Source organism: Manis javanica, chromosome 1, assembly GCF_040802235.1.
Source record: "Manis javanica isolate MJ-LG chromosome 1, MJ_LKY, whole genome shotgun sequence".
Lineage (NCBI taxonomy): Eukaryota > Metazoa > Chordata > Mammalia > Pholidota > Manidae > Manis > Manis javanica.
The window spans coordinates 7,615,382-7,640,026 of record NC_133156.1 but is presented as its reverse complement, the minus strand read 5'-3'; the positions used below and the strand labels follow the sequence as shown (position 1 = coordinate 7,640,026).

Below are 24,645 nucleotides of genomic sequence, written 5' to 3'. Positions count from 1 at the left end.
GACCAATATCCCTGATGAACATAAATGCAAAAATACCCAACAAAATACTATAAACTCCAATTCAAAATACATCAAAAAGATCATCCATCATGATCACGTAGAATTTATTCCAGCGATGCAAGGATGGTACAGCATTAAAAAAATCCATCGATATCATCCACCACATTAAGAAAAAAAAAGATAAAAAACCACATGATCATCTCCATAGATGCTGGAAAAGATTCAAGAAAATACAACATCCATTCATGAAAAAACTTTCAACAAAATGGGTGTAGAGGGCAAGTACCTCAATGTAATAAAGGCCACATATGACAAACCCACAGCCAACATTATATTTAACAACGAGAAGCTGAAAGCTTTTCCTCTAAAATCAGGAACAAGACAAGGATGTCCACTCTCCCTGCATTTGTTCAACTAGTTTTGGAGGTCCTAGCCACAGTAATCAGACAACACAAAGAAATAAAAGGCATCCAGACTGGTAAGGAAGAAGTCAAACTGTCCCTGTTTGTAGATGACATGATATTGCACATACAAAACCCTAAAGAATCCACTCCAAAACTACTAGAACTAATATCTCAATTCAGCAAAGTTGCAGGATACAAAATTAATACACAGAAATCTGTTGCATTCCTATACACTAACAATGAACTAGCAGAAAGAGAAATCAGGAAAACAATTCCATTCACAATTGGCATCAAAAAGAATAAAATACCTATGAATAAACCTAATCAAGGAGGTGAAAGACCTATATACTGAAAACTACAAGACACTCATTAGAGAATTTAAAGAAGATACCAATAAATGGAAACATATCCCATACTCAGGCATAGGAAGATTTAACATTGTCAAAATAGCCATCCTGCCTAAAACAATCCACAGATTCAATGCAAACCTTATCAAAATACAAACAGCATTCTTCAATGAACTGGAGCAAATAGTTCTAAAATTTATATGGAATCACAAAAGTCCCTGAATAGCCAAAGCAATCAGAAGAATAAAGCAGGGGGGATTACACTCCCCGACTTCAAGCTCTACTACAAAGTCACAATAATTTGGACAATTGACAATTTGGAACTGGCACAAGAACAGACCCAAAGACCCATGGAACAGACTAGAAAGCCAAGATATAAATCCAAGCATATATGGTCAATTAATATACGATAAAGGAGCCATGGATATACAATGGGGAAATGACAGTGCTTTTAACAACTGGTATTGACAAAACCAGACAGCTACATGCAAGAGAATAAAACTAGATTATTGTCTAACCCTATACACACAAAAGTAAACTCCAAATGGATCAAAGACCTGAATATAAGTCATGAAACCATAAACTCTTTGAAGAAAACATAGGCAAAAATCTGTTGACTATAAACATGAGCAACATTTTCCTGAACACATCTCTTCAGGCAAGGGAAACAAAATTTTAAAAATGAACAAATGGGACTACATGAAGCTTAAGAGCTCTGTACAGCAAAGGACACCATCACTAGAACAAAAAGGCATCCTACAGTATAGGAGAATATGTTCATAAATGACATATCCGACAAGGGGTTAATATCCAAAATATATAAAGAACTCACATGCCTCAACACCCAAAAAAATAATAACCCAATTAAAAAAATGGGCAGAGGATATGAACAGACACTTCTTCATAGAAGAAATTCAGATGGCCAACAGGCACATGAAAAGATGCTCCACATCGCTAATTATCAGGGTAATCCACATTAAAACCACAATAAAATATCAACTCACACCAGTTTGGATGGCCAACATCCAAAAGACTAGGAACAACAAATGCTGGCAAGGATGTGGAGAAAGGGGAACCCTCCTACACTGCTGGTGGGAATGTAAACTAGTTCAACCATTGTGGAAAGCAGTATCGAGGCTACTCAAAAAGCTCAAAATAGAAATACCATTTGACCCAGGAATCCCACTTCTAGGAATTTACCCTAAGAATGCAGGAGCCCAGTTTCAAAAAGACATATGTACCCCTATGTTTATTGCAGCACTATTTACAATAGCCAAGAAATGGAAGCTGCCTAAGTGCCCATCAGCAGATGAATGGATAAAGAAGATGTGGTGGCGACTTGATAATGGGGAAAATCTAGTAACCACAATGTTGTTCATGTGATTGTGTATTTATGATACCAAAATTTAAAAAAAGTTAGAACTAATAATAAATTCAGTAAAATTGGAGGATATAAAATCAACAAAGAAAAACCCACTGCTTTTCTATACACTAGAAACAAAGTGAGAGAGAAATTAAGAAAACAGAACAATTACCATGGAGCTGTAAGATCAACAACTTACACTATAGAAAGCTAGGAGATACTCAAGTTCTGACCAGCCATACTGGAAAGAACTCACTGGACACACAGGGAGCTTTCAGTAGAGACCTCTGAAAGGTCAAGACTTTAAGAATAGGGCTCACCAAGCCCTGCAGTATAGATCACTCTAGATCTCACCTAATACAACTTAAAAACAAACTTTAAAAGGTCCAGCTGATGCTCAAGTAAACTAACTGTCTGCTAGAATAAAACCAATATTCTTTATAATACTCCAAATTCCAGACAATTCAACAATGTAATATCCACAATACTCAGCAACCAACCAAGTAAATATTAGACATGTGAAAAAGCCAGAAAATGTGACTTCTAACCAGGAGAAAAATTATTCACAGGGAGACTCTCATCATAAGAAAAAAAAATGTGTAACTGTGTATGGTGACAAATGTTAACTGGACTTTATAATTAAAGTGCCATTTTGCCATAATACAAATATCAAATATATACCTAAAACTAACATAATGTTATGTCAATTATTCCTCAAAAAAAGGAGAAACTCAGAAATCATAGATAATAGGAAATAGCAGATGGAGACTTTAAAATAGTTATTATAAATATATTCAAGGAATTGAAGGAAAATGTGAACATAACGAAGTGATAAATGGAAACTATTAAAAAGGACCAAATAAAATTTATAGAGCTGAAAAGTACAATATCTGAAATGGAAGGCTTTTCAAAGGAGTAAATGAAGTCTCTGCTGCCTGCGGAACAATTTCAATACCAAGTAGTATAATGTACATGTAATTGTAATTCTAAGAGGGGGTGGGTGGTAACAGTAAAATAGTGAAGAAATAATGACTAAAATATTTCCAAATGTATTAGAAAATATAAACCCACAGATCCCAAAAGTTCAACTAACCAAAGCCATCATAAATACATTGTGATGAATGCTATAACAGAAATATACAAATGTAAGCCTATGATAAATCTAAAATATATAATTTTCCTTGAAAAAAAGAAATAAAAGAATCCCACTTAGAATAAAAAATAATAAAACATTGAGGAATAAATTTAAGGAGGTAAAATATTTGTACACTGAAAATTTTAAGACACTAATGAAAGAAGTTGAAGAAGGCACAAATAAATGGAAAGATATCCTATGTTCATAGATCAGAAAAATAAATATTGTTAAAATGTGCATAGCACCCAAAGCCATCTACAGATTCAATGCAATCCCTAACAAAATTCCGTGACATTTTTTACAAAAACAGGAAAAACAATCCTAAAATTCCTTGGGAATCACAAAAGACCCTCAATAGTCAAAGCAATCCTGAGAAAGAACAAAGCAGGAGGCATCACACTTCCTAATTTCAAACTTCATTACAAAGCTATAATAATCAAAACAGTATGGTACTGGAATGAAAATAACTTACAGATCAATGGAACAGAATAAACCCATTTATACAGGGTCAACTAAATTTGACAAGGGAACCAAGAATATTCAGTGGGAAAAGGACAGTCTCTTCAATAAATGGTGTTGAAAAAACTGGACAGCCATATATAAAAGACTGAAACTCAACCACTGTATTTCATCATACACAAAGTTTAACTCAAAGTGCATTAAAAACTTGAGTGCAAGACCTGAGCTATAAAATCCTAAAAGAAAACAAGCAGAAAGCTCCTTGATTTTGGTTTTAGTGATGTTTTCTTTTGGATCTAACTCCAAAGGCAAGGGAAACAAAACCACAGATAAACAATAAGCCTACATCAAATGAAAATGCTTCTGCAAAGGAAAGGAAATCATCAACAAAAGGAAAACACAGTGTAATGAATGGGAGGAGATATTTTCAAATTATGTATCCAATAAGGGATTAATATTTCAATTACATAAAGAACTCATACAACTCAAGAGCAAAAAACAAACCACCCAATTAAGAAATGGGCATAGAATCCAAATAGACATTTTTTCAAAAAAGACATAAAGATGGCCAACAGGTATATGAAAAGATGTCCTACATCACGAACGGTCAGGGTAGTGCAAATCAAAACCATAATGGGATACTACCTCACACCTGTTAGAAAGATTATTATATCAAGGAGACAAGAAATAACAAGCATTGGTAAGGATGTGGAGGAAAGGGAAACTTCACATACTTTGGTGGTAATGTAAATTGCTGCAGCCACTATGGAAGACAGTGTGGAGTTACCTCAAAATATTAAAAATAGAACTAGTATATGATCCAGATTCATATAGTATTAATATGAGGACTTACCCAAAGTAAATATAAACACTAATTTGACTTACAAAGCAGAGAAAGGAAAGCTACACTAATAAAGTGGCAACAGAAGAAAGAGTTTACTGCCCCTAGTCAACCATGTGAGCTTGTGGTTCAGAGATGGCAAGTGTGAAGGAATGAATTGAGAAGTGGGCTGAAAGTGGGGTGTTGTAGATCTGCTAAGAAATCACTGACTGCTCCATCTCTGTGCAGTGAACAGCTCCTCTCATCCTCAACAATTATAAAGGTACAATCAGAGAAAATGAAACTGTTCTTGGAAACATAAAATAAATATGTAAAATAGAAGCCACAGGGCATAAATCTGCAAAGAAGTAAAAAGCTAACCTTTGCAAACAATATGGCTTCTCTCTCACCAACTTTACATTTCCCTGTATGGCCCCGGAAGATGACTGGTTAGCCAGAGACGGGTAAGATTCCTCAAGGGAGGAACAACCTAAGACAGGCACAGTCGCAGGGGGGCCATCAGGTGAGAAATTGGGGATCAACAGAGGTGAGGCTCAGAACCTCACACCCCCTGCTTTGAGAGAAATCTTCTGCATCCGTGGATGTTTTGCTGCCCTTGTCTAGCCTGGATTAATACTGAGTCCATAGGCACACACCTGATCATCTACATTTGCCCTCTTACAGCACTAAACTATGTTTTCTACCTTTATCTTGCATCTACCTACCACTTCAGCATTTTATTAAAAATAAAAATAATAATAATAATAATAAAGGGAGAAATGTGGGATCAACATATAAATCAAGTATAAAAATCAAACGAATATTCATATTTGACCTGATTGTTTATAGTTCATAATGCGTGATCAAACCCGAAAGTTTCTGTGATGACTGCCCTTGTACTGTTCACCATGTAAGAACTTATTCACTATGTAAGAATTCGTTCACCATGTAAGAACTTGTTTGTTATGCTTCAGAAGATTGGAGACTGACGAGAATTAGGCTTGAGATGGATTAATGATTGTACATTGAGCGTTGACCCCCCTATACTGAATTTTATTGTTGTTAACAACCATTTGATCAATAAATATGAGAGATGCCCTCTCAAAAAAAAATAAAAATAAAAAATAAATAAAAATAAATAAATATGTAAAATAAAATAATTAAATGGAAGGGTTGGATGAGAAAGGCAAAAAAGTCTCCCAGAAAGCAAAACAAACTAGAGATAGAAAATAGAAGAGAAAGATAAGTGACAAGAAAGTCCGAAATCTAACTACGAGAAATTTATAACTAGAGAAGAAGGAAGTAAATTATCAAAAAAAATTACATAATATTTCCCCAAATTGAAAGAAAACATAGACTACAAATCAAGGGAGCTACTGAGTGCTTAAGTGGAAGATAGGAAAAAGAGACAATTAAGCACATCATTGTAAAATTTCAGAATAACAAAGCAGAAGAGAAAATTATAAAAATTACCAGAAAGAAAACACAAGTCACCTACAAATGACAAGGATGAGACTAGCATTAGACATCTTTCTAATCAGCAACAATCCTAGTTAACAATGAAGAAATGCTTTTAAAACCTAAAAGATCACTGGAAAAAGATGGCAGCATGAGAAGTGAGGTAGAAATCTCCCCAAACCACATATAATACAAAAATACAGCAAATACAACTCATCTTAAAAGAGTGACCAGAAGGAAGACTGCAACAGATGGCCTGCACCTGGGGAAAAGATAAGATCTCACAGAAAAGGGTAAAGTAGCAAAGCCACAATCCAGTAGGACCCCAGCCCTTCCCCCACCCCAACTCATTGGTAGGAGGAAGAGAAACAGAGCGGGGAGAGAGTAAAGCTCAGGACTGCTAAAAACCCAGTCCTGGAGATCTACTCCAGGAGCACGAACCAGCATTGCATGGTGCTCTGGAGATTAGAGGGGTTGGAAAGCAAGACAGGCAGAATACCCAGAGATACTAAGAATCCAGCTGCTTGTGGAGAACGGATACCACAACCAGTTGCTCTGGGATAAAAGAGAGGTGGGCGCTTTGACAATTAGAGGGCTGCTAAAGAGGGAAGGATTACACAGAGCTTGCTGCTAAGGAGAAAGGACAGGTGGACAAAAATCATCCCAGTTCACTAAGCCCAGCAGGTTGGGAATTTTCAGGAGCTTCAGGCACTCCATCCCCTGGCTCACAATGTAGCCCTGATGCTCCAACCGTGATACACAGCCTGCTGCTCCTTCCATCCAGCTGGCACCTGCACACAAATCTGCTGCTCCTACCACTGTGCCAAGCCAGCTGGAGGGCAGCCCCACCAATGGCAGCTACAGGAGGGCACCGAGTCTGCTCCCTATCTACTTGGCTTACTGGCCATGGCAATGGAGGCAAGCAATGTGGCCTGGAATCAGAAAGAGCTCTTTCCTCCCAGTAGGCACTGGCATTGCTCATCTGCAAACCCTGACATTGCTCCAGGTGCTGGGCAGTTCCGTAGAGTAGAACTTGTGGGCACTAGAGGGTGCCTCCTACACAAAGCTTTTATTCCACATTATTTAGTAGGATTATGAAAAGGCAGAAGAACCTTGTTCAATCCAAAATCCTTCAATCATCAGAAAGAGGCTCAGTGAAACTGAAATTACCAGTATTCCTGATAAAGATTTCAAACTAAAATTCATAAATCTGCTCACAGAGCTACATAAAAATATTCAAGATCTCAGGGACAAATTCAAGAAAGATAAAGAAACTTTGAAAAACACAGTATCTGATATGAAACATACAATGGAGGGATTTAAAAGCAGATTAGATAAAGTAGAGGAGATGGTAAATGAAACAGGAATTAGTCAACAGGAATAAAAAGAAGCTTAGGCACAGAGAGAAAAAAGGATCTCTAAGAATAAAAGAATATTGAGAGAACTGTGTGATCAATCCAAATGGAATAATATTTGCTTTATAGGGGTACTAGAAGAAGAAGAAAGAGGAAAAGGGATAGAAAGTGTCTTTGAGGAGGCAATTACTGAAAACTTTGCCAATCTGGGGAAGGAAATAGTCTCTCAGGCCATGGAAGTAAACAGATCTCACAACACAAGGGACCCATGGAAGACAACACCAAGACATATAATAATTAAAATGGCAAAGATCAAGGACAAGGACAGAATATTAAAAGCACCCAGAGAGAGAGAAAAGATCATATACAAAGGAAAACCCATCAGGCTATCATCAGACTTCTCAGCAGAAACCTTACAGGCTAGAAGGGAGTTACATGATATATTTAATGCAATGAAACAGAAAGGCCTTGAACGAGGAATACTCTACCCAGCAAAATTATCATTTAGATTTGAAGGAGGGATTAAACAGTTTCCAGATAAGCAAAATCTGACAGAATTTACCTCCTACAAACTACCTCTACAGTGTATTTTGGATCGACTGCTATAGATGGAAGTGTTCCTAAGGCTAAATAGCTATCACCAGAAAAATAAAAGCACAGTAAAGGAAGATCAATTAATCACCAAAAAATGCAAAAAAGTAAATCAGCTACCCCATGAATCTAAAGCCTGAAATGGCAATAAGTACATGTCTATTGATAGTCACCCTAAATGTAAATGGATTGAATGTACCAATCAAGAGACACAGAGTTACAGAATGGATAAAAAAGCAAGAGCCATCTATACACTGCCTACAAGAGACTCACTTCAAACCCAAAGACATGCACAGACTAAAAGTGAAGGGATGGAAAAAGATATTTCACGCAAATAACAGGGAGAAAAAAGCAGGAGTTGCAGTACTTTTATCAGATAAATTAGACTTTAAAACAAAGAAAGTAACAAGAGACAAAGAAGGACATTATATAATGATAAAGGGGTCAGTCAACATGAGGATGATATAACCAGGACAGATCAATCAGACAGAAAATAAGTAAGGAGACAGAGGCAGTAAACAACACATTAGAGCAGATGGACCTAACAGACACCTAAAGAACACTCTACCCAAAAGCAGCAGACTAAACATTCTTCTCAAGTGCACATGGATCATTTTCCAGAATAGATCATATGCTAGGCCACAAAAAGAGCCTCTCAGCAAATTCAAAAACACTGGAATTGTACAAACCAACTTCTCAGACCACAAAGGTATGAAACTAGAAATAAATTGTGTAAAGAAAACAAAAGCCTACAAACACATGGAGGCCTAACAACATGCTCTTAAATAATCAATGGATCAATGACTAAATTAGAACAGACATCAAGCAATATAGGAGGACAAATGAAAATAACAGCTCAACACTCCAAGTTCTGTGGGACGCTGAAAAAGCAGTTCTAAGAGGGAGGTATATGGGAATAAAGGGTGATCTCAAGAAAAAGAAAAATCTCAAAATGAACAGCCTAAACTCACAATTAATGAAACTAAAAAAAGAATAAATAAATGAGGACAAAAGTCAGGGGGGACATAATACAGATCAGAGAGGAAATAAATAAAATTGAGAATAAAACAATAGAAAGAATCAGTGAAAGCAGGAGCTGGTTCTATGAGAAAATAAACAAAATAGATACATTCTTAGGCTTAACAAGAAAAAAAGGGTCTAAACACATAAACAGAATCAGAAATGGTAAAGGAAAAATCACTACAGACACCGCAAAAATACAAAGAATTATTAGAAAATACTATGAAGAATTACATGCTAACAAATTGGATAATCTAGAAACAATGGATAACTTTCTAGAAAAATACAACCTTCCCAGACTGACCCAGGAAGAAACAGAAAATCTGAACAGACCAATTAACAGCAATGAAATTGAATTGGTAAATAAAAAACTACATAAGAACAAAATCCCTGGACCTGATAGCTTACCGCTGAATTTTACCAAACATTTAGAGAAGACCTAAGACCCATCGTCCTTAAAGTTTTCCAAAAAGTAGAAGAGGAGGGAATACTTCCAAACTCATTCTATGAAGCCAGCATCAATCTAATACCAAAACCAGGCAAAGACACCACAAAAAAAGGAAATTAAAGACCAATATCCCTGATGAACATAGCTGCAAAAATCCTCAACAAAATATTAGCAAACCAAATTCAAAAATACATCAAAATGATCACATATCATGATCAAGTGGGATTTATTCCAGGGATGCAAGGATGGTACAATATTTGAAAATCCATCACCATCATCCGCCACATCAACAAAAAGGAGGACAAAAATAACATGATCATCTCACAGATGCAGAAAAAGCATTTGAAAAAAATCAACATCCATTCACGATAAAAACTCTCAACAAAATGGGTATCGAGGGCAAGTTCCTCAACATAATAAAGGCCACATATGACAAACCCACAGCCAACATCACTTAACAGCAACAAGCTGAAAGCTTTTCCTCTAAGATCAGGAACAAGACAAGGATTCCCACTCTCCCCACTTCTATTCAACATAGTACTGGAGGTCCTAGCCACATCAATCAGACAACACAAAGAAATAAAAAGCACCCAGATTGGTAAGGGAGAAGTCAAACTGTCACTGTTTGCAGATGACATGAATTTGTATATAAAAAACCTAAAGAATTCACTCCAAAACTACTTGAACTAAAAATTCAGCAAAGTTGCAGGATACAAAATTAATACACAGAAATCGGAGGCATTACTATATACTAACAATGAACTAGCAGAAAGAGAAATCAGGAAAACAATTCCATTTACAGGTCCATCAAAAAGAATAAAATACCTAGGAATAAACCTAATCAAGGAGGTGAAAGACCTATACACTGAAAAATACAAGATACTCATGAGAGAATTTAAAGAAGACACCAATACATGGAAATACATCCCATGCTCATTGACAGGAAGAATTAATATTGTCAAAATGGCCATCCTGCCTAAAGCAATCTACAGATTCAATGCACTCCCTATCAAAATACCAACAGCATTCTTCAAGAAACTAGAACAAATAGTTCTAAAATTTATATGGAACCACAAAAGTCCCCGAATAGCCAAAGAATTTCTGAGAAGGAAGAATAAAGCAGGGAAGAATTACATTTCCCAATCTCAAGCTCTACTACAATGCCACAGTAATAAAAATAATTTGGTACTGGCATAAGAATAGACCCACAGATCAGTGGAACAGAACAGAGAGCCCAGATATAAACCCACACATATATGGCCAATTAATATAGAATAATGGAGCCATGGATACACAATGGGGAAATGACAGTGTCTTCAACAACTGGTGTTGACAAAACTGGACAGCTACATGTAAGTGAATGAAACTGGATTACTGTCTAATTCCATACACACAAAGGTAAACTTGAAATGGATCAAAGACCTGAATGTAAATCATGAAACCATAAAACTCTTTGAAGAAAACATAAACAAAAATCTCTTGCATATAAACATGAGCAAGTTTTCATGAACACATCTCCTCGAGCAAGGAAACAAAATAAAAACTGAACAAATGGGACTATATCAAACTAAAAAGCTTCTGTACAGCAAAGGACACCATCACTAGAACAAAAAGGCATCCTACAGTATGGGAGAATATATTTGTAAATGACATATCCGACAAGGGGTTAACATACAAAATATATTGAGCTCACATGCCTCAACAAACAAAAAGCAAATAACCCAATTAAAAAATGGGCAGAGGATCTGAACAGACACTTCTCCAAAGAAGAAATTCAGATGGCCAACAGGCACATGAAAAGATGCTCTATATTGCTAGTCATCAGGGAAATGCAAATTAAAACCACAATGAGATATCTCCTCACACCAGTTAGGATGGCCAACATTGAAAAGACTAAGAACAACAAATGCTGGCAAGGATGTGGAGAAAAGGGAACCCTCCTACACTGCTGGTGGGAACGTAAATTAGTTCAGCCATTGTGGAAAGCAAATGAAGGTCTCTCAAAACACTAAAAAGAGAAATATCATTTGGCCCAGTTAGTCCACTCCTAGGAATTTACCCAAAGAAAACAAGATCACTGATTCAAAAAGATATATGCACCCCTATGTTTATTGCAGCATTATTTACAATAGCCAAGAAATGGAAGCAACCTAAGTGTCCATCAGTAGATGAATGGATAAAGAATATGTGGTACATTTACACAATGGAATACTATTCAGCTGTAAGAAGAAAACAAATCCTTCTTGCAGCAACATGGATGGAGCTAGACGGTATTATGCTCAGTGAACTAAGCCAAGAGGAGAGAGATAAGTACCAAATGATTTCACTTATTTGTGGAGTATAAGAACAAAGTAAAAACTGAAGGAACAAAACAGCAGCAGACTCACAGACTCCAAGTAGGCACTAGTGGTTACCAAAAGGAAAGAGGGTAGGGAGGGGAAAGGGGATAAAGGGCTATTATGATTTGAAAACATAATATAGGGGGTCACAGGGAAGGCAGTATAGCACAGAGAAGACAAGTAGTGACTCTACAGCATCTTACTAAGCTGATGGACAGTGACTGTAATGGGGTATGTGGTAAGGACTTGAAAATACGGGTGAATGTAGTATTCACAACGTTGCTCATGTGAAACCTTCATAAGATTGTATATCAATAATACCTTAATAAAAAACATTTCCAATCTATACATAAACCTCCAGAGACTTCCACTTAAGATTATAAAGCTTAATCAATATTCAAGTACAAATATAAAAGTGGAATCTTAGTGCTCTGTTATTCTAATTGCCAAATTCTCTTTCAAACTGCCTTGACATAAAGGATCATTGTTATGGACTGAATGCTTGTGTCCCCCTTCACCAAGTTCATGTGTTGAAATCTGAACCTCCAATGCGATGGTATTTAGAAGGTGGAGCCTTTGGGAGGTGACAAGGTCATGAGGGTGGAGCCCTTATAAATGTGATTAGTGCCCTTATAAAATAGAGCTCTCTAGTCCTTTTGCCATGTGAGGACACAGCAAGAAGACAGCCATCTATGAACTAGATACCAGACACCAATCTGTCAGCATCTGATTCTTGGATTTCCCAGCCTCCAGAACTGCGAGAAATAAACTTCTGTTGTTTATAAGTAAAAAAAAAATCTGAAAGAAAATACATTACAACTTACAATATCATACCTGATGAAGAAAATGATCAATGAAGAATGAAGACTCAATTTGACATTTATAGACACGCACAGACAGATTTTAGGAGGTTAATTCATAACAAAATGAAGGTAAAGAAATCAAGAAAGTGTTAAACTAGGAAGAGGATCCAAGCTGGGAAAGCAATAAAGGTGATCCCAAGATGACAGGTAACACCAGGCCAAGGTAGGAACAGCTTACAGGATACTGGAGCAAAGAGACACTCTGGGAGGGAGACCTCCACGAACGACCTAAGACTGTAATAGAAGCAAAGAATGCAAAAAGTAAAGCTAAGACTGTAATAGAAGCAAAGAATGCAAAAAAGTAAAGCTAGGTAACTCGAAATAACAGTACAAACAAGATGCCATGAACATATGAAGCCACCAGTCCAAATTAAACCAGGGAGACAATGGATTTCAAGGAATAAGGATGGATTCCAAGGAATAAACAGAATAGTTAAGAATCTAAAAGATGATAAGGATATGGTAAAGAAAGCATAAATTACTTCTACCAAGAAGAAATATGAAAAGTGATTAGAAAACTAGAAAAACAAAATGACAGCTTATAGTTACAGAGAGACAGGTGGCTGCAAGAGGTGGGGGTGTGGGAGTGGTCAAAATGGGTGGAGGGGGTCAAAAGATATAAATTTTCAGTTATAAAATAAATAAGTCATGGTACGTAAGGTACAACATGGTGACTGTCAATATACTGTTTTGTATATTTGAAAGTTTCTCAGAGAGTAAATCTTAAAAGCTTTCATCATAAGGAAAAGAAATTTGCAACTACCTATGGTGATGGGTGTTAACTAGACTTATTGTGGTGAACATTTTGCAATATATACATATATCAATCATTATGTTTTAACCTGAATATAACATTATATGTCAATTATATCTCAATAAAAATAAAAATAAAGAAAACTAGGACTAACTCTTCTATACATATTTGATTTTCTAACCATGTACCTTGAACTTTAAAAGTACTAGGAAGGTACCATATAGTAGAGGTCACAGACTAAGTCTGTTTGCTCATATCACAGAAAAGACTTTCATGAGAGGCAAATGTGGATTCAATAAAAAGAATTTCCTAAATTTTAGAGATGTTCAGAAATAAAACAAATGAATACTAGAATCCAAGCAAAGATTAAATGGCCACCTATAAAGGATGTTATAAAGGAAAACTGTACCAGGTAGAAGTAAGAAACAAATTCAACTCTCATTCAACAAATGATCGAAGATTTTTCCAACTCTAATAAAACTCTTCACTTCTATCTAATAAATACATTATATCAGGAGACAACAGCCTTTTTAGATGCAAGAGCTATGAGGATAGGAAGTTTAGTACTACTGACAAACTTAAGGTAAAAAAAGGGGAAAATAAGGAAAAAAAGTAAAATGAAAGAGGGGCACAGGTTACAATTCATAAAATGAATCCTCAAATCAAATGGTAGCACATTCCTTATACTTAATTTTTTGAAATGACACAAGCAACAAGAAAAATACATTAGAACTTTTAGTAGAGCCTATATTAATCTTATATACTTCATCATATAGTACTACTTGCTTGATAAGTAAAAATCAATATTCATAATTTTTTATTCACTTTTCTAATAAAAATTTAAATAAATCGCAACATAATTATGAAAAGAAAATACCATATCTACCCAGTTACACTGAATTTCTCTCTTACCAATCATAACCCACAGCAAAAGATGTTTCAATTACAGGAGCAATGAGTTTTGCAGCTGTCATGATGTATTTCTCTGCCATGGCTTTCCTGTATCAAACAAAGTTTTATTGAGAAACATGGTATAAAACAAGTTTGGATTTTTTTCTTAAAATGTAAGTGTAAACATAATCTATCAAAGCTACCATACCATGAAAACTTACAAAATGGTGGACAGCTACACTAGAAATCTGTTTATAAGTCAGGTTGGAAACCTGGGGTCAATGGTTCTTTCTTTTTATTCTGTCCTGTAATGCATGCTGACCAACTGAAGAAAGAAAGAAAGAGTACAGAAACAAAACTTGGCAGCACAATTTTGGACAGCATTGGTGAGAGTGGATATCCTTGTCTTCTTGTTCCCGATGAAAGCATTCAAACTGTGGGCATTTCATAGATGTCCTTGATCAGACTGAGGAACTTCCTTTGTACTGTCACTTGTTGAAGTTACTTTGTTTGTTAGTCATGAAAGCATATTTGATTTCGTCTACCCCCACTCCTCAGTTTTTTTGTTTGTTTATATGGAGATGATCATGTGGTTTTGCCCTTCATTCTACTAATATCTTGTATTATATTAATTTATTTTTAGAATAGCAAACCAATCTTGCATTCCTACAATAAACACCACTTGGTCACAGTGTCTAATTCCTTTTATATTTTGTTAATATTTTCTTAAGGATTTTGCATATATTTTCCTAAGATACAGGTCTGTAGTTTTCTTCCTTTTTTTTTTTTTGTGGTACTATCATTGTCTTATACTGGTATTAAGGCATTATTACTAACTTCATAAAATGAACTATTTTCTGGGAGAGATTATGTAGAACTGATGTTAATTCTTCTTTAAACATATCCTAGAATACTCTATTAAAGCCAAATGGGCCTGGAGATTTCTTTTTTGACAGTTTTTAAGTTATAAATTCAATTTCCTTAATATTTATAGGATTAGTCAAATGATCTATTTCATATTAGGTGAGCTGTGGTGGTAGTTTGTGTTTTTCAGGCAAGTGGTATATTTTGTTTAAGTTGTCAAGTTTATGTGTGTAAGACTGTTTGTAGGACTCCCTTATTATGCTTTTGAGGTCTGCAGGGTCTGTAGTGATAGCCCCTAATTTTGTTCCTGATATTGGTAATTTGTATCTTTCCTTTTTGTCAGTTTTGTTAGAAGTTTGTTAATTTTATTAATCTTTTCAAGGAATCGGCTCTGTGTTTCATTGATGTTTTCTATTGTATCTCTTTTCAATGTTAATGATTTCTGTTATTAATTCTTTCTTTCCATCTGATTCCTTTGGGTTGATTTTGCTCTTCTTTTTCTAGCTTCTTGAGCTGAAGCTTAGAGTTAAGACTCTTTCCACTGTCCTTTTAATTGCTCCTCCCTTTTGTGTTGTTTTTCTCTGCCTCCTTTGAAGACTGTCTTTAATTCTCAGAAGTTTAATCATCATTTATCTTGGCATGAATTTCTTTAGCCCAGTCTCTCCTGTCCTTCCCAGACACTGATGACACAAATGTTATCATTTAATTAAATCTTTTGTTCTAATCCCAAAGGTCCCTGAGGCTCTTTCATTTTATTTTTTAATCTATTTTCTCTCTGTTGGTCAAATTGGATAATTTCCACTTTCTATCCTCCAATTCACTGAATCTTTTCTCTCTCTTCTTTATTCTCCTGTTGAGCCCATCCAGTGAACTTATTTGTTATTGTATTTTTGTTTTAAATTTCCACTTGGTTCTTCTTTACATCTTCTTTTTCTTTGTTGAGACTCTCTTCTGAGGGTTCCTGTTTTTTTTATTTCTTTTCAGCATGATCATAATTGTTTGTTGAAGCATTTTTATAACTGTTGCTTTAAAATTTGTCAAATAATTCTAACATCTCTGCCATCTAATGTTGGCATCAATTGACTGTCTCTTTTCAATCAGTTTGAGGTCTTCCTCGTTCTTGGTGTGAGGGATTCTTGTTTCCTTTGTATGTGATCTTATTTCTGTCTCTGGCTGCTTTTAACAGTCTGTCCTTATCCTTGATCTTTTTCATTTTAATTGCTATGTGTCTTGGTGTTTGTCTTCTTTGGGTCCCTTGTGTTGGGAGACCTGTGGATCTCCATGGCCTGAGAGAGTATCTCCTTCCCCAGATTGGGGAAGTTTTCAGCAACTACCTCCTTAAAGACACTTTCTTTCCCTTTCTTTCTCTCTCTTCTTCTTCTGGTATCCCTATAATGTGAATATTATTCTGTTTGGATTGGTCACACAGTTCTCACAATATTCTTTTATTCTTAGAGATCCTTTTTTCTCTGTGTCTCAGCTTCTTTGTATTCCTCTTCTCTAGTTTCTATTTCATTTATTGTCTCCTCCACCGTATCCAACCTGCTTTTAATACCCTCCATTCTGCTCTTCTATGATTGGATCTCCGACCTGAATTCATTCCTGAGTTCTTGGATGTCTTTCCATACCTCCATTAGCATGTTGATGATTTTTATTTTGAACTCCCTTTTAGGAAGAGTTACGAGGTCCATATCATTTAAATCTTTCTCAGGAGTTGTATTAATAATTTTACTCTGGACCAGGTTTCTTTGGCATTTCATATTTGTATATGGTGCCCTCTAGTGTCCAGAAGCTCTATTCTGGAGTTGCTCAGCCCCTGAAGCAATGTCAGGGGTCGCGGGGGAGCGGTATTGGTGCCTGGGGGGAGGAGAGAGCTGTTCCCCACCTCCCGGCTGCTGTGCCTGTCTCCACTGCCTGAACCAGTGGGCCGGGCACACAGGTATAAGCTTTTGTCTCAGAGCAGCCAGATATGGATCCCTGCTTTCCACAAGCAGCCAGAATCCCAGTTTCCCCAGGAACTCCGCCTGTCTCAGCTTTCCAACCCCATAATCATAAAGAGTATGATGAAAGCACCATGAAATATAGGTTTGTGCTCCCAGAGCAGATCTCCGGAGCTAGGTATTATGCAGTCCCAAGCCTTCCACTCCCTCCCTGCTCCGTTTCTCTTCCTTCCGCCGGTGAGCTGGGGTGGGGGAGGAGCTCGGGTCCCACAGAGCCACAGCTCTGGTACATTACCCTGTTCCGTGAGGAATGCTCTTCTCTCCAGGTGTATGCAGTCTGGCGCCGTCCTCTTTCCTGTTGCTCTCTCAGGATTAGTTGCACCAACTATATTTTCTAATTGTATCCAGTTTTAGGAGGAGGCCTCTGTCTCTCCTCTCACGCTGCCATCTTTAATCCAATGACTGGTTCTTTTTTAGATGTCTCTTTGTTGAGGTTCACTTTGAGCTCTGTATTGTTTTCTCAAGTCTAGTGAGGATCTTTACAACGATTGCTTTAAACTCTATCAGGTAGATTGGTTAACTGTTTCATTTAGCTTTTTCTCTGGATTTTTTCTTGTTCTGTCATTTTAAGTGTATTCTTCTGTCTCCATTGTGTATGTCTTTTTGTGCTTAGTTCTACAAATTAATTGGAAAAGCTCACTCTCCCAGTCTTGAAGGACAGGCCTTGTGTAAGAGAATCCCCTGTGTAGACTGCATGTGCCTCATGGTTTTGTCAAGCTGGAGGCCAAGGTAACTGTGAGATAGGGTTTTCCTGGTGCTGAACTCCCAGGGTATGGTCCCAGGGGCCTGTCTTGGGTGGATACCTGTTGAGTTCTGTGCTGGCAGGGTAAGGGTGTTGGGCCAGCAGCAGATCAGGGACACACTCCAGGTAACTCCCAGTGGCACCTGCTCAATCCCCTGTGCCTCCTCACCTGAATGCAATGTGCACTCTGGGCTGACTGGAATCACTCCAGGGAATTCCTGGGTTGGGTGCCCACCAGGTCTTGTTGACAGCATGGAGTCAGGCTCTGTGCATGTTCCCCTTCAGTTCCTGAGCCTTCTGGACTCCTCCCAAGAATTCCCACACAGGTGCTCATGGACTCTGCTGGTGGCTGGAATAAGGCACCATGTGTATACATGCTTCCCTGTGACCCCTGCACACTCTGGGCTACTCCTGGGAATTCCTGTGTCAGAACTCTGTGGTCCTGTTGGTGTCTGGGATGAGGCACTATGTGTGTGTGCTTCAGGCTGCTCTGGGGAATTCTTGTGTCAGCATCCTTCCAATGGTGACTTGGGGTAAGGCTCGACACGCACATTCCCCACTTGCTCTGGGAAGCTGCCCTGGTGGCACCAGCCCACAGATTTGTGCATTCTCCCTGTGAGCTGGGGAACTTCTGGGCCAGTAGATAAAAGCAGGCAATAAGACAGACTGCTGGATCACTCCCAAATCCTGCTCTCAGCTCCACTAAGATGTGCAGGAGTCAAAAAATGGCTCTGGTTGGTTCCTCCAATCCTGTATTGCCTCTAATGGTTTCCTTGCCAAGTGATGGTTGTTTAGTTCTGAAAATTAGGTTTTTCACTTACGGTCTAGTTGCATTTCAAACCTAAGCCACAGGCTTTGTTCCTGCACCTCAGGGCAGGGAGTCCATGCCTGACTGTCCCAGCCATATCCCTCTCTCTCCCCTCTGCCAGTGGCTGTGCTGGGTTGGGGTTCCCACAGTTACCATGTCTCTTCTTCTCTTGCCATTTTGGGCTTTTTTAAATTTGATTTTTCTGTTCCTTGTTGTATAGAAAGTGTTCACTTCAGTCTTCGATCTTCTTCAGGGTGAGATTCTCTCTATGTAGGGTAGAATTGGTGTGTAGGTGGTAGAAGGTGGATTCAGGCTTTCTCTACTCTGCCATCTTCCCAGAATGTTTTATTTTAATATTAAACCAATTCCTAAAGATTAAGGCTCTCCATCCATACAGTGGAATATTACTGTCTTAAAATGGAGGAAATCCTGTCCTTGAGGACATTATGCTAAATGAAATAAGCCAGTCACAAATACCATGATTCTACTTACATGAGATAATAGAGACAGAAAGTAGAATAGTAGATGCCAGAGACTGGGGAGAGGAGAGGCTGGAGAAATGTTCTTCAATGGGTACAGAGTGTAGTATGGGGAGATCAAGAGTTATGGAGACTGGATGCATTTAACATTACTGAACCATGGAGAATTATACACCATGGTTAAGATGGTAAGCTTTTACCACAGTTAAAAAAATTAAGGGCCCTATATTATATGATATATACCTAATATACCTGTTGAATATACAATAAATATTGGCACTTTAAGACCACACTTGGCAGAGACTTTGTACCTTACTGGAAGAAGGGAGTTGAATGAAATAAATAGAAGAACTTTATTTTTGGAAGTAGAAATTTAATTGGGAAGTTGGACAAAAATACATACAGATATAGCTTTAAAAAACAGAAGTAATATAAACAAAGTTCAAATACTACACCAAATGCATAGGGAAAGATAATTATGAAGAAATAGCAAGAGTAACTGAGTAAGAATAACTGGGATCAGCAAGAGGACTGAGATTCTTTTGAAAGAGAAAAGAGAATTCAGTGAAGAATAGAAATGGTGAAACAGCACTCTTCAAGAAGTATATTGAAATAACAAGTTTTGAAAGAAATAATCAGAATAAACATTTAGCTCTTTTATAAAAATGAGAACATTTTAAGTTTTAATTATTAAAATAAATATTACCTTTCATGTTCCAATTGCCTTAGATGATCATTTTTTATAGCTTCAATCACTAAGTTAGTGTGTGGATCATCCTGAGAAAATAAAGTTAGAAAAAAAAAGAGTAATTCAGAAGCAAACACCAAGCATTTGGATTTCTAATCAACGTCACTGTTAACTAGTTGTATAAATGAAGAGTAATTTATCTTTCTAAACTATTTTCCTTATACATAAAGTAGAGCTTTTATTCTTATTTCTCATTACCTAACACATTCTCCATTGAGCTAGCACAGATTCTTAGCAGTTGATAAAAGGTCAGGCAGGAAAGAACAGGACCAAGTACATAGCAGGTGTATATTATAAATTCTACACTCAAATATAAATTGTTTAATGATCATCAACTACTTAGTAATCCACATCTCTGCTCCTTATTGAAAACACAGATGATTTTTTCACAACATATATTTTTTCAATGTGAAGGTAGTTATATAATATTTAACATTTACTCAGCACTTAATATGTTCCAGATAATGTCTTAAAGTATTTCACATGCATTGCCTCATTTAATCCTCATAATCCTCCAAAGTAGGCTATTATAATTAGGAAAATTTCATATAGTTTGAGTTAATATAAAATAATATAGCAGTAAACCAATAATTTATGTGGAAAAATCTGGAAAATATCTCAAAACTATTAACAAAAATAATCTCATGCCTGGCAACTATTCTATTTTGGTATATTTCCTTTCAGTTTATGTTCATGTATGGGTGCTTATCTATATTTTTTCCACACATTTTTTCCTTAACATTATATAATATTTACTCAGGTCTTTGAAAACATGATATCTGTGTTATGCTCCACTCTATGAATAAGGATAATTAAAGAATTACTTCTTTTCATTCTTGATATATTTATTACATATGGTTTTAGTTCCCTTTGCTCAACAATGACTGAAGAAACAGTCAAAAAAAGGCTTTAGGGTTCCTTGGCGAAGATATTATTCTTACTAAAGAATGACATATAATCTTATTTTTTATAAGATTGTCTCTCTTTTTGACTAAAATTGTATAGTCAGTTTGTTTTAACTATAATCTCCAGCTCTATTTCATAGAGTCTCATTCTCAACCTAATTTAAATAAATGAAAATGATAAAACACACTAATTAAATTTAATTAAAACATTAATTTAGGGCTGAAAGAAATCTAAGAAGTCATCCATTCCAATTTCTGCATTTCTGGAAACAGAAAAGCAAAGACAACTAAGAGCTGGCAATATAGCAGTCCTTCATACTCACGCTTGGTGAAATATATTTATCATCTTCATCAATTTCTAATGGAACAGCAATCAATTTTTGGAAGGCTTTCTTCATTTTTTCTTGATCTCCAACAGCAAAGTAACTGAGAATTAGGTTGAAGCCTGCCTTCAGATTTGGTGCCATACTCATTACGTGCTCAAATGAATTAATGGCATCTGAATACTGACCAGTTTTAATAAATGTAATGCCAATGTTCTGCATAATTTTAATCCTAAAGAAAAATAAACATGGGTTAGGTTTAAAAGTCTGAACTCTTTAGTATGATAGTTAAGACATTCCACAAATTTTCTTTCTTTTCTTTTTCATTTTACTTTTCTTTTTGCTTTGTTAAAGCTTTATTGAGGTTTAATTTACATATCATCAAATTCATTTGTTTTAAATATGTGAATCAATTATTGCTATATTTACATAGTTTTAGGTCTATAATCACATTCATATTTTAAGTCATTTCTACTACCCTAAAAAGAAAACTTTGTGCATTTGTAGTCATTCCCCATTCTCACCTCCAGCCCTAAGCAACCTCTAATCTACTGTCTCTCTAGATTTGCCTTTTCTAGATATTGCATATAAATGGAGTCATACAATATATATTTTGTGTCTGGTCTTCCAATTAGCATAATCTTTTGAAGGTTCCTCCATATTATAGCATGTGTCAGTACTCCATTCCTTTTATATTGCCAAACAGCATTCCATATACAGATATACCACCTTTTATTTATCCATTGCCTACTTGGTGGCTATTTGATTGTTTCCACTTTTTGGCTATTATGAATAATGCTACTAAGAACATTCATATACACTCCTTTGTGACAAAACATGTTTTATTTCTCCTGGGTTTATACCTGGGAGTAGAATTGCTGGTCATATGGTAAATTTATATTTAACTTTTTAAGAAACTGTGTATTTTCTAAAGTGGCTGTACCATTTTATATTCCCAATGTATAACGTTTCTAATTTATCTATATCCTCTTCAATAATTATTGTCTTTTGATCTCAGTCATTCTAATGACTGCAATCCCATCTTATTTCTAGCTACTCCTCAACATAATTCCTCAGTTTAAACTAGTTGATTCATAATTCTTTGATCAGATCATGAAGATTCTTATTTCCTTGAGTCTTTCTCTGAGTTACCCCTTCTCCCCTCTTTACTTAAGTAACCTACTCAAGTATACCTCCTTCATAAAACTTTTCTTGGCCATTCTTATTCTCAATAATCATTCTCTCAATTTAGTTACTATAGCACCTCTTGATTATTAAGCACTTAACATTCACTATATATATTATTATCTTTTTCTAAAATACTCAAATTCTTGGCCTTACTTGGGTTAAAAATACCTGAAGAGCATTGTATTCTATTAGCTAGATATTTACTGATAATGATGAAGTATCATTCATAGTTCAAAAACAAAGTTTCACTAAAAGTTACATTTACAAATAACTGTGTCTAGGGGAAATTATGATCAGTAAATATCCTGGAAACCTTGTATATTCGTTACCAGGGTTATTACCACATCATAAGATAATTTTCTGTTTCTGCTCTTAGAATACTGAATATCCCAGCTTTCTCCTTCCCCTCGTCTAAGACTTCAAAGCAATTCCTTCCTTTTAATATTTCACTCTCAATTTACAGCAAGAATGTAAGGGGGCCTTAATTTCCAGCCTTACATTCTAGAGCCTGGTATGTTCTAAAGGACTGTTGTTTTGATTTTGTTTCAGCAGTAAGATGTATTTGCTCTAAAGGATTATCAAATGGCCTGCAGGGTTATCCCTATATAGGCCAATTAGCTTAGTTTTATTTCAAATAACCATGCAGTATGCCTTTAACCTTTAGTCATTATACAACTGTGTGCAAGTAGTCAGAGGGGAACAGACCAAAATACTACAGATACAACATAAATCTAACACCTCTCATGTACAAATAACTCAAGATGTTCAGCCCCACAACAACAGGTAAGAAGAGTTATTTTGTTTCTGAAAACAACACTTATATTTTACAAAGTTATCATTATATAAACTTACCTCATTTCTTTATGGACGCTTGGAATTTGATCTAATGCCATTCGGTAGAATTTAATGGCTTTGGAATAATTTCTTTGCTTTAAATAAATATTTCCCATATTCACTTTCAATCTTCCTAATTAAAATAATAATGAATGTATTATATCCTGGGTTTTTTTTTGCACTTTTTCTGTGATTTTTTTAAATGACCTTAATTCATATTATTTGAAACTTTTCTCAACTTTTGAAGCTTCAGAAGCTACCTAAAATTCTCATTTTAAAATAGTCACACTATCTTCATGTATCTTCACACTAATGTTCTAGGAGGAAATGGAAACTTAAAACAGATGGGTCCCTGAAAATATGGCTAGAAAATATATGATTTAAATTATAAAACAAGGGTTGTATTCTTCTAAGAAAAACAATGGACTTTAAAATTAGACTCAAGAATTAAATACATGTTTTAATGTGATATTAAAGAAAATGATAGATCATGGGAAGATGGCAGCATGAGTAGTTCAGAGGAAATCTCCTCCCCAAAACATATATTTATGAAAATACAATAAATACAACTATTCCTAAAAGAGACACCAGTGGATGCAGTACAACAGCCAGGATACATCTACATCTGTGAGGACTCAACATCACACGAAGGGGGTAAGATACAAGCCATGGCCAGGCGGGACCCGAACGCTCCCCAACCTCAAAACCCGGCAGGAAGAAAGGAGTCAGAATGGGAAGGGAGTGAAAGCCCAGGACTGCTAACAACCAGCTCTAGAAATGTGCACCTGGAATGCAGACACAAGGTGCACGGGGTGCTGGATATTAGAGAAACGGAAAAGCAAAACCTGTGGGCAGTTCCCTGCAAATGGCGCCCCTGAGACAAAAGAAAAGCAAGTGCTTTCAGCAAGTCTTAAAGAGACAGGGACCCCATTGCTGGATGAAGTTGTCCCGGCACACTTAACCAACAGCTGGGAATCCCAGGGAAACTTAGATGCCCTAAACCCCGGGGAGGCAGTGTAGTTCTGAAGCTCCTCATGGCACTAAGCAGCCTGCCAATCGTTCCTCCAACTGGTGCAGACCCCAACACACCGGCCCAGTAGCGGGACAGTGGCAGCGTGTGCCAGGGACGGTGGCGCTGGAAGGGACTGGGAGCAGATCCATGTGCCAACGGTGCAGGAGCGGACCAGAAGAGGCTTGTGTGAGCCCGCAGTGGCGCAACCAAACAGCCCGGGCACGGCTCATGCACACTGGTGGCAGTGGAGCCAGAGGAGCCCAGTAGAAGCCCGTGCACACCTGAAGCAGAGTCAGAGGGAGCAGGCGCACTCCCAGCAGCCGACCAGAATCCCAGCCCAAGGCACAGCCGCCTCGGCCAGACCCAAAGGCTGCTGCTGGCACAGAGCTGCCTGGCAGGGGTGCCACTAGCACAGAGGAGTGCACCTGGTGTGCCCGCCACTCCCCGGAGGGCTCTGTGCTGCTCTGATGGAGACCCCGCCCATAGCAGCTTAGG

The 24,645-nt window shown here is 36.8% G+C and overlaps 1 protein-coding gene across 7 annotated transcripts in view; it reads right to left on the bottom strand.

Moving 5' to 3' along the window:
• Positions 1 to 24,645, bottom strand: part of IFT88 (intraflagellar transport 88) — a 159,352-nt gene that overhangs the window by 105,084 nt on the left and 29,623 nt on the right. For all 7 annotated transcript variants that reach the window (XR_012126315.1, XM_073224637.1, XM_073224712.1 and 4 more), the window contains 4 exons: positions 23,157 to 23,271; positions 21,117 to 21,348; positions 19,847 to 19,917; positions 14,269 to 14,355 (listed from right to left, as the gene is read on the bottom strand). Coding sequence is in view for 6 of the 7 variants with exons in the window: in XM_073224637.1 (XP_073080738.1) it covers positions 14,269 to 14,355; positions 19,847 to 19,917; positions 21,117 to 21,348; positions 23,157 to 23,271 (505 nt within the window). In the remaining variant the exon portion in view is untranslated. The remainder of the gene's footprint in view (positions 1 to 14,268; positions 14,356 to 19,846; positions 19,918 to 21,116; positions 21,349 to 23,156; positions 23,272 to 24,645) is intronic.